Source organism: Erpetoichthys calabaricus, chromosome 9, assembly GCF_900747795.2.
Source record: "Erpetoichthys calabaricus chromosome 9, fErpCal1.3, whole genome shotgun sequence".
Lineage (NCBI taxonomy): Eukaryota > Metazoa > Chordata > Cladistia > Polypteriformes > Polypteridae > Erpetoichthys > Erpetoichthys calabaricus.
The window spans coordinates 135,015,625-135,033,287 of record NC_041402.2 but is presented as its reverse complement, the minus strand read 5'-3'; the positions used below and the strand labels follow the sequence as shown (position 1 = coordinate 135,033,287).

At 37.5% G+C, this 17,663-nt stretch overlaps 1 protein-coding gene across 2 annotated transcripts in view; it reads right to left on the bottom strand.

Annotated features, from left to right (window-relative positions):
* exoc3l1 (exocyst complex component 3-like 1) overlaps positions 1-17,663 on the bottom strand; it is an 88,952-nt gene that overhangs the window by 31,518 nt on the left and 39,771 nt on the right. For both annotated transcript variants that reach the window (XM_028810189.2, XM_028810190.2), the window contains exons 6-7: positions 13,760-13,885; positions 7,153-7,253 (exon numbers count right to left, since the gene is read on the bottom strand). In XM_028810189.2, coding sequence (XP_028666022.1) covers positions 7,153-7,253; positions 13,760-13,885 — 227 coding nt within the window. The remainder of the gene's footprint in view (positions 1-7,152; positions 7,254-13,759; positions 13,886-17,663) is intronic.

Below are 17,663 nucleotides of genomic sequence, written 5' to 3'. Positions count from 1 at the left end.
CAATTTCTGGCTTAGATAACTGCAGCCAGATCCTCTAATCGACAGTTAAATGTCTCATTTTGCCTAAACGGGCCTCCCTTTGGATTGCAGCACCTGCAGCCTTACCTGATAAGATGATTGAAACCAGACCATGTAACAGCCATGGACAGCTCTCTCTAAGGGCCGAAAAGGACTCAAGTTCTGAACAAAGAATCATAAATCTAGAAGGAATAACACAGACCGTGGTCAAACAAGAGGATGGGCTTTTGTGCACCCAAGAAGCCTATTCCTCCCTATAAAAACCTTTGTAACAGCCTAACTAATTGCTGTTCTCTCACTACACTACAGCTTGACCTGGCCATAATTTGGCTGGCCATAGCAAGAATCCATAGCTGGTAGGCTGTGGCCTCAACACAAGTTGAAGCAATCTCTTTACTCCAAGGGACAACTCTGAAATACTTGTCTGTGTTGGATTTTGTACAAGATTGTCTTTAATTCAACTTTGTTGTGGAACAGTGAGGATAGAAGCAGGAGAAAGAGACTGTACAAAACTATGTTTGCAATGCTAATGACAGTCACTGACTGATCATTACTTGACTTAGCAGGTGTAATTTGGCTAGTGTCAGAAACCAATTTATAAAGCTCTGTAAGAAAACTGCAGTACCACCCACAACCAAAAGGTGAGACCAAAGGTGAAGAAGGACACCTCTTGGACACAGAAAAGAAAAAGTGCTGAAAAATTCTTCCATATGTCTGGAGAAAGCCAACCAGGAAAAGAACCAAACATTGCTCATGTCAAACCAGAAGTATACCTTGACTCTGAGAATTATTAATTGTAATTTAATAAATATGATAAGGTTATGGCATTGGTGTTAACTGTAACCAAAAAATAATAACCTTGTGAAGGATATGTTCTGGCTATTAGAAGTTTCTCTCCTTAATTCCAAAAGAAAGGGCAGAGCAGCACCTCATACACGCAAGCACTCACACACAGAACTTGGTGTTATAAGGTTGGTTCTAAACAATGGCAAAGGCTAGCTGCTGTGAACAAATGAACACCACTTTGCTGGCTGGTTATGAAATCCATTGCCAGCGAACTTATCCATCTTAACTTCATGAAGTGAAAAATCAGGATTCATAAGTTGTGTGCCCTTCGCTATAAGTTCTATAGGAGAGAAAAAGTTACACTAAGCTTTCAGAATTTTACATTTTGTGTTTGTTAGTGTCTTTTAACCATACATATCTATCCATTTACATATATTCATCCATATTCCATTTTCCTTCTATTATAAATAAATGGTATTTTTGAAAGTAATTTTTATGAAAGTGAAAGTGTTGATGTAGATTTTTGTTGATTTTCGAACCTCATTCATGAGTTGTACAGATCTTTTCATATTCCTGGCATCCTAGTCAAAATGTGAAACAGATCCTATACCCCATTGCCTGAATTAGTTTGTCATCCCATGGGTGGACAAGTTGAAATTATCACTTTCCCCACATTAACTTGGTATGTATCTTATTGATTATTAATTATGAACTCCTGCAGCAGTCCCAGGAAAGAGGTGAAGTGCTGAATGAGTGAAAAAATTCAAATGTTACTCCAAACCAAGGAGGGCAAAACAGATCCTGGTAATCAAAGACATTTAAGCCTTACCTTTAGAACATGTTAAATTATGAAAACCATAATACAAAATAAACTAGAAAGTACCTGTATGAAAACAGCATGTTAAATAAAATCCATAAAAAAACATAATAGAATTTACTCAGACGTTCATAAAGTCTTTGACTCAGTCCCACACTGAAGATTAATTTTGAAAATAGAAGACGTAGGCGTCAGAGGAAGCCTACAAAACTGAATCTTTACTTCACTAACTGGCAACACAAAAGAAGTACAGAAAAGAGTAGACTGCTCCATGTGGAGTGAGGTCATCAGTGGAGTCCCTTAGAGGTCTGTGCTTGAAGTGCTACTTTCTAAAAGGTATATTAATGATATATATAGTCAGTAAACCAGCAAAATTCACAGATGATACTAAAATTGTAGAGATAGCAGAAATTGAGGAAACAGCAAAAATAATTCAAAAAGACTTGTGTAACTGAGCACACAATTCTAGCCACCATTTTTCAAAAAATGACATAGCAGCACTTGAAGCAGAAGAGAGCAACCTGGTGCATCCCATGATTTATGGACATGTCATACTCTGACAGACTCAGAATTAAACTAGTTTAGTCTTGAGCAGAGGGGACTGTGTAGGGACCTAAACTATGACCTAAAAATTCTCAAAGGCATTATTTACAACATTACAAAAATTAGACAGGCTATTCAGCCCAACAAAGCTCTCCAGTCTTATCCACTTAATTCCTCCAAAGTAAATTAAATCCAGCAGATTTTTTTCACCTTAATGGAGAACTACATACCCAAGGACAACAGTGGAAGTTAAGGAGAACTGTATTTAAGAAAGAGGCCAGGAAGCACTTCTTTATTCAAAGAGTTGTGGGAATCTGAATCAAACTGCTGAGTCGTGTAGTTGAAGCAGAAACCTTAACATTGACAAAAACTTCAAGAAGTATCTGAATGAGATATGGTGACAGCTTCGCCATTAGCTAAACAAACAGGCTTGATGGACTGTATCTCTGCAAGTAGTTGCTTATGTTGGCAATGACCATACTGACACTCCACTCTGTACTTGTAAATGCTGATAAAGCAGATCTTGAACCTGCTGATAATGATTTTTTCAGGTTCCCACTGCATATATAAACTAAACAACTCCAGAAAGGCAATCACAAACAGTGATCCTAAATGACTAAATTGCACAAATACCTTCAGTCGGGAACACTGGATATGTGTATTTTGCTTTGCACTTTGTTTATTTTGCCATTGCTGTTTTGTGTGTTTTCAGCATGGGCTCCTCACTATGGACACATCACCTTACTAGGCATATGATGTGCCCATTGTGTGGCATGTCTCACCTTTGCTGTGCTGCAAAGAATGTCTTAAATTTGAACATAAAACTATAAACATCTTAGAAATGTGTTCTGAATAGAAAAAGACAAATTAAGGAAAAGGCTTCTGGTTTGGACCATGGCTATATTTTCACTTCTAATATTGATGATCAATCCACTTTTCTTGTGCATTGCAGTCTTTGCCCACTCTTTAGAATTTTCCTTAGTTTATTTATTTATGCAAAAATTGATTTCTGCCAATCACTGCTTAATTAGTTTCATAGGATTCTGGCCCTGTCAACACAACACATACTCAAATACTCAAGGACACAAAATACACCACATGCATAATATGAACAAGAAAAAGCAACTAGTAGAATCACTCTAGATGGGAGGGTGAATCGTGAAAAGATTCTCGGCTTTAACTCTCCTTTCAAAGAATCAAGTAGTAAAGAAAAGGCTTTCTGAAGAATATGAGAAGTGACAAGGCAACAAAGAATGCTGTTAGACACTGCCTTATAAACTATTCAGATGCTTTAAAAGGTTGGTGAATTACACATAATATTTAAATAAACTCTTCCACTCTGTATTTTTAATTCACATGCATGTCTACAGATCTCTCATAGATATGTGTGTGTTTGTGTATGTTTAAATGCATGTTTGCTTATTGTTAGTTTTAAGATTTTATTGTTTGTACAGTCCTTGGGTGTTTAGAATGGAAATTTGAAATAAAACGTATTATTATTATTATTATTATTATTATTATTATTATCTCAAATCAACTCAAAACTAAACTGTAGTCCTTACTGAATTATTTGGACTCTGGTGCTCCGGAAGCTTAGATTGCTGTAAAATCTTCTGCCCTCACACCACTGAAGTCACATTTTCTGAATTAAACTCCAAGCTGTTGTGCTTAATAAAAACAAGCACTATGATTTAATGGGAAGCTGTGAGAAAAGGCAAGGCAAAAACTATATGCAGATCAAAACCAGGATCTCAGAAATAGTTGCGAACAAAGTTAAAATGCAACACAAGTCAGAAAAATGTCGAGACATTCAAGAATGAAAAGAGAATCCTAAACAGCAATTAATCAAAGCATCAAGATGTTTTTGGGGAATCCATGTACTCAGATATAGAAACAACACTGACCTAACAATTAGCACTCAATATAGCGCTGCCAATCAATAAACAGAATGGTGTTGGAAGTGGTACAAATAAATATACAGAAACAAAACTAAGCCAACAGCAGAAAAACAACTATAACCTCCAGAGTTCTTTAGGCAGGAACTGCCAAATATAAGAAAACCAAAACAGGTACCAGTAGAATTCTCACCAAAAAACTAACAAATTCCAAGCATCCTAACACAGGCAGGAATCATTGGTCATAATGTGAATCTGATGGAAATGTATGACAATGAAGTGGCAGAAATGCATAGACTAGAAAATGGTTAACCATCGTAGTCCTGTTAGTAAAGACAGCAAGTTAGAAATGGAATCAACAAACATTCAATGTTCTGACATGAAGATGTCATGGAGGCCTATGAGAGAGCAACAATTCAAACATCATCATCTTGCTGTCCAGCTAGAATTCTTTAGAAAGCCCATGCATGAACCAGTTGAGTATTGGGAAAAGGAGTTGTGGTGTCGTCCACACTCAGAGTTTTATGTAAGGTTTAAATGTTATGATGTCCATGTCTCTAACTATGGTAGCATCACACTAAGCTCAGTGGATCCTTCTCATCAGCTGGAAATGGGTGTATTTGTAGAGCTGAAGGAAAGGCAGAACTGGTGAATGTTGCTAGGGAATGGCTCTCTGCTAAAAAAACTAACCCCATAAAAGTGAATTTTCTTCCAAACTTTAATCATCTGAAATGTATGACCACAGCAACAATGGAGGGGCTCAGTTAAAGGTTGTAGTCAACATGCATTGTCCTGTGTGTGTAAATGTTAATAAAACTATAGAAGATCTTCTAAAAGGACCAGGTAAAAATTACTCCTAGCTAGCATCCAAAGAGACTGAGAACTGTTTCAAAAGGTTTAAATCTGTCTCTGTGGCAAAGATGGTTCTAGAAAAACATTTAAAGTTTTTGGCTTTGTTGAAATATCTGTGGCAAAGCCTAATTTTGACTTTTAAATTTTTTGTAGGGCATATCAGTTTGCAAATTAACTACAAAATATGTAATATTATTGGCAAATATTCAGACACATTTTCACACTCACTTCACTGTTAAAAACAGCTACGAGAAATTAATTTCTGCAGTTTATTTAAAAAAAAAAAAAAGGTCAGAACACTTGAAGAAATGTTTATTTTATTGTCCTACAATAGCAAATTTCTTTATGACATTCACAAAAATATTACCACTAAAAGGGAACAAAAAATATCCAAAGCAAACCATAAGACAAAATCTCATTTACACACAACATGCATACACAGTTAAACTGAGCTCCTCTGACTCAAAGCACAGTTACATCATTGCTGTAGGCTCAAATTATTTCCAAACATCTCATTTTTTATTCTACAATTCTGGATTCTGTTGTTTGTAAAACTGCTTAAATACAATTTAAGGCGGAGTAGATATGCTGGCTCATTTAGGATTTGACCAAGCATTTTTAGAACAAGGTCTGCACATACAGCAGCTGCTGTACACACACTCGGTCAAGAGCAACAGCTCACTTTACTGCTTTAGTTTGGCTTTGCTGTTTAGCTTCCCATTGACCATGCACGTTTTCAAAACCACTGATCAGACTACAGAAAACACTTAAAATTTTATATTTCAGTTAACTACAATAGTTAATTAAAAACAATGTAGCTAAGAAAAGTAATCTTTGGTAAAATTTCTCAACTCAGATTCCCAAATATATTGGATATGAACCTCCCAATGATTCTCCATTAATCTGAGTAAATTAGACTTCTAAAGTCTTTTACCAGGGTCAACACTTTCTTTACCTTTACCTCCAATCATACATTGGAGCATCACTTCATAAAATTTGATAACACAATTTTCAAACATTTCTGAAATTAAATGTCAGATTATAAAACTACACAAGTGCAGTGCCGTAAGTGTACTTAAAATTGTGAGAGTCAGAAATTAAGTTCAAGTCTGCACTTGTATGTGAAATTATGCAATAGGCCTACTGGGAACATAAGGCTCTTAAACTTTTAAAAATAAACAAGTTAAATAAAACTTTAATTTTCCAGAAATGATTCCTAAGGAAATGAAATAAATACAGAAAACATTTTCAGTTTTAGTAAAGAATGCACTTCTAAAATCTATAGCCAAAATCTTAATTAGATTTTCAAAGATGACGTTAAGCAGTAGGACATCAACTGCTGTTTCTTGATAGACATATTGGTTGGGATCAAAAGGGGTACAACCACAGGTAACTGTATTTTAATGTAATCTGCTCAAAACACTTCACGTGTACACAGAACAGAGAAACTGAACACACTTTTGAAATTGCTTTTGGTTTCCAACAATTCATTCTGTGTTAGTATGCAATTATGAGACTGGAAATATGCTAAAGCCAGAACACATTCTCATACCGGTACTGCAAAATCTAGAAGTGACCAGTTATAATGTAAAAAGGTATATCTGAAATTGTGTTTTTTACTTTTATTCTTCATTTTAGGATTCTGTCGTATCCTGGAGATTATTAACTCTAGCATTTGTGTGAAGGATGTCCAAAATGAGCATTTTTAGGCATGCTGCATGCGGCCAGCCCGGTAGTCACAGAACAAATTGGTGCCAAAACAAACCATTGCTAAGTGCATGCAATAGATGAAATCAGAGAAATGGCTGGTGCTTGTTTTAGGTTTCAAGTGAAAAGGGGTCCTGCTGCTGTATATATTTGTCAGATTTGGTTAGCAGTTTCAGATTATACCACCAGGCAGTGTTGATAGCATATTGTTGGCTCGGATATTAAGTAATTTGGGTTATCTGGAGTGTAAGAGGGTTTTAGTGGTGCTCCAAATGGAGGCCTGTAGCCTGACATTGTGTCAGCTTTATTTCTGATTACACACTTTGAACATTAACACTCGTCTTATTTCAATCTACACGCAGAACAATCAAATCAAAAGACACTCCATCCTTTTTTCCTTCTTTGTTTCTTACATTGCAAAAAATATGATTATTTTACCATTTGTAATGTAAGTCGGAATACAACTGCAGTTTTCTGTAGCCAATTGTGTCAATTCTCAATTCTTAACATATTAACAAATGGAAGTGACTGTACCTGCTGACAAAAGTCTCTAGTTCACAAAGGCCCATGGCAATCATCTGGTCTCTCAAGCTTTCACTAATTACTAAAGCAACACGGATATTCTCTTCCAGCATCTATAGAGGAAAAAAAAAGACCGTTAGAAAAAAAGAGGCAACCGGACAAAGTTTAAACTTATTAAAGTAACTACCTTATAAGTGTAATAGTTTTTGGATACATGCAGAGTATGTAGCTCCTGTTTAGTCCAGTTACATTAATGAAAGGTCACAAGACCCTCTGAGATCAATGTATACATCATTATCATCAACATCATCATCATCTTACAGAGAAATCATTTGAAAAGGACAGGGGGAAGTGAAGTTGGTCCTGGAAGGCCATAGTGGCTGCAGGTTTTTGTTCCAGCCCAGTTGCTTAATTACAAACCAATTCTTGCCAAAACAGATCCTGTTTAATTTAATGGCTTCTTAGTGTTTCATTCTGCCATGTCAGACCATTCTTAAAGTATTGTAGATTTTTTTTTCCTTTAAAAGGATATCATCCAAAGAGTTTTCAGTCCTTCACATGTTTTCTCATCTGTTTCTTTTCAAATATTTTATCAAACTAGTTGATTAGGCGCAGGTGTAAATAGAAACAAGTCAGGTGGAGAACTGCTTTTCCATTGGCCTCTTATTGCTAATAAGGAGCAGTTAAAAACAGCGAATGCAGCTATTTAAGACTAAAATAAGCATTTTAAAGGAGGGGAATCAAATGAGACAACTAAAATAAGGAATAGAAATGTTGCATGAGCAATAAGATAGATAGATAGATAGATAGATAGATAGATAGATAGATAGATAGATAGATAGATAGATAGATAGATAGATAGATAGATAGATAGATAGATAGATAGATAGATAGATAGATAGATAGATAGATAGATAGATACTTTATTAATCCCAATGGGAAATTCACATTCTCCAGCAGCAGCATAATGATACAATAAATAATATTAAATTAAAGAATGATAATAATGCAGGTGAAAAACAGACAATAACTTTGTATAATGTTAAATGTTAACGTTTACACCCCCGGGTGGAATTGAAGAGTCGCATAGTTTGGGGGAGGAACGATCTCCTCAATCTGTCAGTGGAGCAGGACAGTGACAGCAGTCTGTCGCTGAAGCTGCTCTTCTGTCTGGAGATGATACTATTTAGTGGATGCAGTGGATTCTCCATAATTGATAGGAGCCTGCTGAGCGCCCTTCGCTCTGCCACAGATGTTAAACTGTCCAGCTCCATGCCAACAATAGAGCCTAAGTGAGTGCTTCAACAGGAATAATTGACTTCTCATTGAAAAATTGAGTTGGAAAAAAAACCTGCTGCCACTACAACACTCAAGGACCAACTTTGTAGACCCCTGGATTAGGAAATACACTCCATCCAACACATTTTAGTGCACAAAGCTTGCACATACTGTACAACGCTCACTTGTGGTTTCACCTACTGTGCCATATTACTGCAGGTCTTACTTTTAAAGTAACTAGGGAGGCAAGCCCCCCTGGTGCCTTTGGCACCCAATCCCCCAGTTGCGGCCAGTCTGCTTCTCGCGTTGTGAAGAGAGGGGGGTTAACGCACCCCAAGGAGACGTGGTCGCTCCTCCAAAACCCCCTCTTACATGGTGATACAATGGGAAACAAATACAGTTTTTTTTTTACATCCTCTTTGCTCGATCAGTTGCTGGCTTGCTGCTGCTGCTGTGCTGCGTGAGCTGCATCTCACACTGCACTTCAAACATTTAAAAGCCTGTATGGCAGCTGTCCTACTCTTTGTCTTTTATTTCAGGCCCCAGGCGTGGTTACATCTCTTGGCACTCTTGGTTAAGTCTCGTCTCGCAGGACGTGAGTGCTTGGTATCTTTTAGTTTATAATTTGATTATTATCTGAAAATCTAACAACATCACATTAAAGTTCGATAAATTCTGAAAAGAATGATACCAAACATATATATCTAGGTTTTAAAATAAGCCTGATTTAAAGTTTGACAAAAAAGTGACATAAAAATGTCACATAAAATTGTTGCACTTTTAGGCTTAGGATTTTATATATAGAGAGTAGACAGATGATTTCGGACTGCTGCTCAGGATTTTCCTTTATTAAATTTGGAAACTAGCAGAAGATAGAATTGCTGATAAAATGTTTGACAAATAAATGAGCAGTTTTAATAGATAATTAAAAATCAAGATACTATAAAACTAGAAATCTTGTTTACATAACTCATGGCAAAAACAAACTGGAAATCTGTGGAGTTACCTAAACCTCCAGCATAAAAGTAACAAAAGTTCCAAGGACATGAAGTAGGGAAATGGAGGCTTGGTGCGACAGCAGTAATTGCATTTATCCATCCATCCATTATCCAACCTGCAATATCCTAACTACAGGGTCACATGGGTCTGCTGGACCAACACAGGGCGCAAGGCAGGAAACAAACCCCGGGCAGGGTGCCAGCCCACTGCACGGCACACACACACCAAGCACACACTAGGGACAATTTAGGATCTCCAATGCACCTAACCTGCATGTCTTTGGACTGTGGGAGGAAACCAGAGCACCCAGCGGAAACCCACGCAGACACGGGGAGAACATGCAAACTCCACTCAGGGAGGATCCGGGAAACAAACCTAGGTCTCCTTACTGCGAGGCAGCAGTGTTTCCACTGGGCCACCATGCCGCCCTCAATTGCATTTATGCTTTAAAATTTCCAAATGTTGTTAATAATTGTGCAGTTTTGCCTAACTTCTACACGACATATTCCTTAAAAGTGTAGTATTGTTCCTCTACACAACCTTTAAGAATAATTGGTTGATTCTCTGCACTACTTGCAACTGCCTTTGTGTATGTTTATCTCCAGGGAAAATCCAGAAATGTGCACACACTCTTAACAGTCGTTCATGAGGTACTGTAGCTCAATTGCAGTGTAAAGCAATACATAAGGTGGAATATATATAGGGGTCCAACACAAAAAACAACACTGTGCCTGTAACTGTTTTTATTGAGCAAATTCGGAAAATTAACTATGATCACCTTCAAAATAGTTCCCTTCTGAGTTGACACACAGCTGTATACATTGCTGCCAACTTTCAAATCAATTCTGCAGATTATTTTCTGAAAGGCTGTTGAGGATCTTCATTGATTTTGCTTTCTCATCTTCTACCAACAAAAAATGGGTTCCTCTGAGCTCCGACTTGTGCCATTCAAAAACACTTGCACAAGACATGTACTATTAACCGTAAGCCTCAGTCAATAATTGAAACGTTTCCATTGTGAATTTCTTCAGTTTCAGAGTAACTTGATATTAATTCGCTGTTCACTCTTGGAATCCAGCATTTTCTGAATGTGGGTATTTGAACACGCATTCACTCATACTGAGTGAAGTGATGCCTTTTCTTGTTGTGACAACTTACATGTTCTATAACCATCTTTTGCATGCTGCACTTCAAACGTTAATGCTGAGGTCTACATTGATTTGATTTCAGCCCATCTTAGATGGGTAGCACAGCTAGTTATTAATAAAGGTCTAATTTTGATGCATACTTTATAGTGACTTTCGCAACGTTTTAGTGCAGAGAAACGCCAATAAGAATCTCTTCTTGCCCTATGCCCTTGGGTACACATCCAGCTAGTGATTCAATTCTACATTTTTACCTGTAAAAAGTATTAACATAATAGGGTGTGATCTTCCACCTGTGTTAAACAGTTTGAATACAAATCAATGTTGATTTGTCCATTCTGTTGGACCAGTCTGCTATGTGCAACCCTCCTACTGGCATAAGGCTCCCAACTCTTTTGGCTGGGCATATTAAAATCTTAGTTAGTATTTTGCCATGAAAAGCAGAGGCCAGCCCTTACCACAATTACTTTGTTAAATTACTTATTACTTTCTAAAAGTCTGAAAGATTGGTAGCTTCCAAAAATTAGAGTGACAATATAGTATATAAGGATACAGTGCCAAAGTCACCCATAATAACAACAGCGCAAGTGAGCAGAGAGCTGAGGAGACTTCGTGCCAGCAAAGCAGCGGGTCCAGATGGAGTATCGCCACGACTGCTGAAGGTCTGTGCATCAGAGCTGGGGGGTCCTCTACAGCGCATCTTCAACCTGAGCCTGGAACAGGGGAGAGTCCCGAGGCTTTGGAAAACATCTTGTATCACCCCAGTCCCAAAGGTATCACGTCCTAGTGAGCTGAATGACTTTCGGCCTGTTGCTCTGACATCACATGTGATGAAGACCATGGAGAGGCTGCTGCTTCACCACCTTAGGCCACAGGTTCAACACGCCCTTGACCCTCTGCAGTTTGCATATCAGGAGAAGGTGGGAGCGGAAGATGCCATCATCTATATGCTACACCGATCCCTCTCTCACTTGGACAGAGGCAGTGGTGCTGTAAGAATTATGTTTCTAGACTTCTCTAGCGCCTTCAACACAATCCAACCTCTGCTCCTTAGGGACAAGCTGACAGAGATGGGATTAGATTCATACCTAGTGGCATGGATCGTGGACTATCTTAAAGACAGACCTCAGTATGTGCGTCTTGGGAACTGCACGTCTGACATTGTGGTCAGCAACACAGGAGCGCCACAAGGGACTGTACTTTCTCCGGTCCTGTTCAGCCTATATACATCGGACTTCCAATACAACTCGGAGTCCTGCCATGTGCAAAAGTTCGCTGATGACACTGCTATCGTGGGCTGTATCAGGAATGGGCTGGAGGAGGAGTATAGGGACCTAATCAATGACTTTGTTAAATGGTCCGACTCAAACCACCTACACCTGAACACCAGCAAAACCAAGGAGCTGGTGGTGGATTTTTGGAGGCCCAGACCCCTCATAGACCCAGTGATCATCAAAGGTGACTGTGTGCAGATGGTGCAGACCTATAAATATCTGGGAGTGCAGCTGGATGATAAATTAGACTGGACTGCCAATACTGATGCGCTGTGCAAGAAAGGACAAAGCCGGTTATACTTCCTTAGAAGGCTGGCTTCCTTCAACATCTGCAATAAGATGCTGCAGATGTTCTATCAAACAGTTGTGGCGAGCGCCCTCTTCTACGCAGTGGTGTGCTGGGGAGGCAGCATTAAGAGGAAAGACGCCTCACGCCTGGACAAACTGGTGAGGAAGGCAGGCTCTATTGTTGGCATGGAGCTGGACAGTTTAACATCTGTGGCAGAGCGAAGGGCGCTCAGCAGGCTCCTATCAATTATGGAGAATCCACTGCATCCACTAAATAATGTCATCTCCAGACAGAAGAGCAGCTTCAGCGACAGACTGCTGTCACTGTCCTGCTCCACAGACAGATTGAGGAGATCGTTCCTCCCCCAAACTATGCGACTCTTTAATTCCACCAGGGGGGGTAAACGTTAATATTTAACATTATACAAAGTTATTGTCTGTTTTTTACCTGCATTATTATCAATCTTTAATTTAATATTATTTATTGTATCAGTATGCTGCTGCTGGAGAATGTGAATTTCCCATTGGGATTAATAAAGTATCTATCTATCTATCTATCTATCTATCTATCTATCTATCTATCTATCTATCTATCTATCTATCTATCTATCTATCTATCTATCTATCTATCTATCTATCTATCTATCTATCTATCTATCTATCTATCTATATCCTGGTTTTCATTATCCATATTTTAGTAAAGTGCTCCTGACTTGTAACTAAAGGTATGTACTGTTGAGTGTCTGTGCAAATGCAAAAGAAAAATAAAAACATGTACTGGAGTGTAAATCAATAAGTTTAGAGAAGTAAGCCCTGATATTGTCACTGCTAATAAAATACCTTTATTGTGGAGATATGCTCTAGAGAGGAGAGGAATGAAAGTCAGTAGGAACAAGACAGAATACATGTGTGTGAATGAGAGGAAGGTCAGTGGAATGGTGAGGATGCAAGGAGTAGAGATGGTGAAGGTGGATGAGTTTAAATATGTGGGATCAACAGTACAGAGCAATGGGGATTGTGGAAGAGAGGTGAAAAAGAGTGCAGGCAGGGTGGAGTGGGTGGAGAAGAGTGTCAGGAGTAATCTGTGACAGACGGGTATCGGCAAGAGTGAAAGGGAAGGTCTACAGGACGGTAGTGAGACCAGCTATGCTATATGGTTTGGAGACGGTGGCACTGACCAAAAAACAGGAGACAGAGCTGGAGGTGGTAGAGTTAAAGATGCCAAGATTTGCATTGGGTGTGACAAGGATGGACAGGATTAGAAATGAGGACATTAGAGGTTCAGCCCAAGTTGGACGGTTGGGAGACAAAGTCAGAGAGGTGAGATTGCATTGGTTTGGACATGTGCAGAGGAGAGATGCTGAGTATATAAGGACATGCAGGTGATGGGTGTGATAGAGCAAGAAGACAGGAAGATATGGAACAAGATGATCCGCTGTGGCAACCCCTAATGGGAGCAGCTGAAAATAGAAGAAGAAGATTATGTCTTCTAATGAACAGCTGAACAGTGCATTGTTGAAGGCAAAATATATAAATGTGTTTTGAATTTCTAGCTGTAAGTAAACTTTAATTCCTGCAGATCTTCTCAATGAAGTATGCTTAACATACGCAGAAAAAAAGATCAAGATCTCCTACCTGAATGACAATAGTAGCAATGCTGGTCTGGTAGAATCCCTCATGATCGGTCTCTGGCTCCTGGTCACCCTGCCAGTCCATGACTTCTACCTCCAATGCCTTCTGCATCCATTCAGACACACTGTACTATAATAACAAACCACAGCCTTTACCTCTTTCTGGAAATACTTTAATAATTAAAAAAGCAAAACATACTTTGACCTTTTATTCAGAAACAAAATAAAAAATTTTCACTTAATGGCAACTAAATACATGACTTTCATAAAAAATGAGTGCAAGCTCCAAAACAGAACACTGAACTGAATGTAAGTCCCTTTCAATAAACATATCTCTTAAATAAATGCTAATGATGACCCACTCACTGATCATTACAATACAATATTTAGTACACTCCTCTATTTCATTTTTGAAATACAAAAACTAACAGCCCACTAACCTTACATAAAGCAGAGGCTGACATTATCCTCTGGAGCTTCCAGAAGGGCATAGCTGCGAGCAGCCAAAATCAATTTCTAATTAAGTGTATGTTTCTCCAATTTCTACTTGGAAAAAATAAGTTGCCTATCTAAAAATAAAATGATACTTGACGTGCATAAATATAAAAATATTATGTATAATATGTAATCAGAGACGTCCCAAAATGTACTATAGGAGCATTCAGAGTAATGGGACACTCACTGAATTCAAAATTTAACATTAATATAAATACAAATCTTTCTGAAATGTGTTAATGGTAGCCTTATTGTAGGGTATCTACTCTTATACTACAAAGTGTGTAGCTAATAAATTACTTGCTTCATTCTATACTTTAATGCTGTTAGTTGTGTTATAAAGCACCGTACAGTATAAACAATAATTTAGTAACTGAATTCAATGTCAAATAAAGATTTGCCATAATCTTGTAACACAGGTACACACTGAAAAAAATGTTTTGATTATTTCATGTGATTGTTATATATTTCTTGCCAGTAAAATTAAGAAGAAGAACATTTTTCTGTCACTTAATTTTTTTTCACAAAACACTAGCTATTAGTTATCATTTTTTTATTGTTTTTGCTCTATACTTAATTAAATATCATTTTTAAATGATTGCTTGAATTTAATATTTTCTAATATTAAAATCTATGTTTAAAGACAAACATTTATTTTATTCGATGGTAGGGTCAGAATAACACTGGAATTGAGCATGTTGAGGAGTCATAGCAGCACGTAGCTGCATGTGAAGTTGTCTGAGACACGGCTGGGCCTGTGAGTGAGCCGGCAGAGCCAACAATTGACATTGGGTTCAGGAAAAATGGACAGCTAGAAAAAACCACAGCCTGGTGCCAAAAACATCATCAGACATAGCTTGGTGAATTCAGACAAAGTGCTGCTACCACCGCTTCACATTAATAAAACAAAACCCTATCAAAAGACAGAGTATTTGTGCAAAATGTTTCTGGGTTTGGCTAAGGCTAAATTGAAAGAGGGCATTTTTGCTGGACCTGATATTAGAAAACTGATTACTGATGCAGAATTGAATGGTGTGATGAACAACTTGGAACGAGAAGTCTGAGTATCATTCTACAATAAAGATCCAAATTATAAAGAAATTGTGATAAGTTTAAGGAATTTGGTAGTCACATGAGTTACTTTATCGTAAGAGCATCTCTTATCTACGATGGAGCGTTTGATCAGAAGAAAATATGAAGCTGGGTTTGAATTAAACATCATTGAAGTAGTGAAAGAAATTGGTAACTGCACTGCTGAAACAAAATTCGATGCATGTGAGAAACTGGTGTGAGATTGGAGGAGGCAAGAAGATGTAAAAAAAAAAAAATGTAAGTGTCGCATTTTTGAACGGGCGTATAACTCGGGGTCTAATTTTATGATTGATTTTTCAGGTTTCAAGACCCGACTTATACGTGAGTATATACGGTACATAGCAAAAAAATATTTAAATATTGAACATTATTAATCTGAGCACAAAGGCTTCCAACATTATTATTACCGAGCACAAGGATTCCAACATTTTAAACATTATTATAAACATTATTTAAACATTTTTTTAAATATAAACAGTTCAAGTAAACAACCCAAAATAACATGTAAATAACAAAGTCTAGAAGGTCAATATAGTCAAAGTATCCAAGAATTGAACTTCTGTTACTGAATATTCAAACAGTTGTCCATCAAAGAGCTGATAATGAAAAGCCCAGGAGTTGCAGATTTTAGTACTCAAAACACCGGAATCAATAAATCTGCTTAACATCACCAGTAAAACACAGACAAAACTGCAAAACATCCATCTTGTGACTGTACATCTAAAAATAACTAAAGCAATTTCACTAATTGGAAATGTAAACGTGCCATACCAGAACAGGCACTGTGTTTTAACACGTTGCATATCCCGAGGCCACAATGCTTATCTAAACACTATGTGCTGTTTTTATGTCATTTAGTGATGCAATGGTCATTGTTTTCTTTACTTGTATGTTTAAAAATATTAGATTGACTAAATAGTTTCTTGTTAAATTGATCTACAACAATTTTGTATACATGAATATGTTGTGTCATTTGTTACATTTTAGTTAAATTTCTTTTTAATTACGACATTATGGAAACATTCTAATTATATTTTATTGTGTCCATGAATTTAAATAAAAATAACTATTCACAATTAAAGCAGTTTTTATGAGTTAAATAGCAGCAAAAATAAAATATACATTACAATCAAAGCATGACCCATTTAGCAGAATACAGAAAATTAATCGATGTCGTGCAAACCTCTCATATTTGTGTCTAAAGCAAATCTAAATCCAAAATAAAAACAACTAATTAACCAATCATTTTAAAAGCATGCTCAGTGCCCTTCAATATCCAGTCTGCCTTCAGTGGCTTCTTTTAAAATGTTTAATTAGAAACATCACCTTGCATTGTTTACATTGTTGTACTGAAAATTGCATTTCATCTTCTGAAGTTTTACCGCATTTCCTTTGTCCACCCTCATCACAAAATCTTATCCAATAAAACTAACCCTATATTTGTGTCAGCGGCGCGATGGTGCAGTGGTAGCGCTGCTGCCTCGCAGTTAGGAGACCTGGGTTCACTTCCCGGGTCCTCCCTGCGTGGAGTTTGCATCTACTCCCCGTGTCTGTGTGGGTTTCCTCCCACAGTCCAAAGACATGCAGGTTAGGTGGATTGGCGATTCCAAATTGGCCCTAGTGTGTGCTTTGTGTGTGTCCTGTGGTGGGTTGGCACCCTGCCTGGGATTGGTTCCTGCCTTGTTGGTTGGGATTGGCTCCAGCAGACCCCTGTGTTCAGATTCAGCAGGTTGGTAAATGGAAGGATGGATGTATTAGTTTCATTCTTTATTGTTTACTAGAGAAGTATTGAGTTCTCTTTCCAAAGTCCTCTGTCTCAATTCTGTCATTATCATCAGTACTTTCTTGATATAAAAGTTGTTTTTTCTCCCTCAGACACCCACAACTATTAGGAGTTGGTGTTTATTCTGTGAGGCTAATTTAAGAATGTTCTATCAAAACGTAATTAATGCCATGGTCCTACACCGTAGAAAGCATCCCAAGTCATAATGGGTGAAAACGTTTGCTTTGTACAGTTTGTTCAATAGGACTCATTATGTTTGTGTGGATATTAGGATTATTATAGGACTATTTAGATAAAATGCAGCTTTTAAATGAATAAATTGGAAAAGCTAACATTATTTTTTGATAGAGTGTATTTAAACAAGAGTTTGATAGGCAGTGCTTTTTGGACAGAACATTTGGTCAACACAACAATAACTTACAAGATTGACAGTTTGAGAGAACTCTGGGATGCATGCACCTACATCGAAGTATACTGGGAAATATTCAAATCTGAAAGAAAATACCAAAATAAAAGTGGTATTTCTATTAAAATGTAT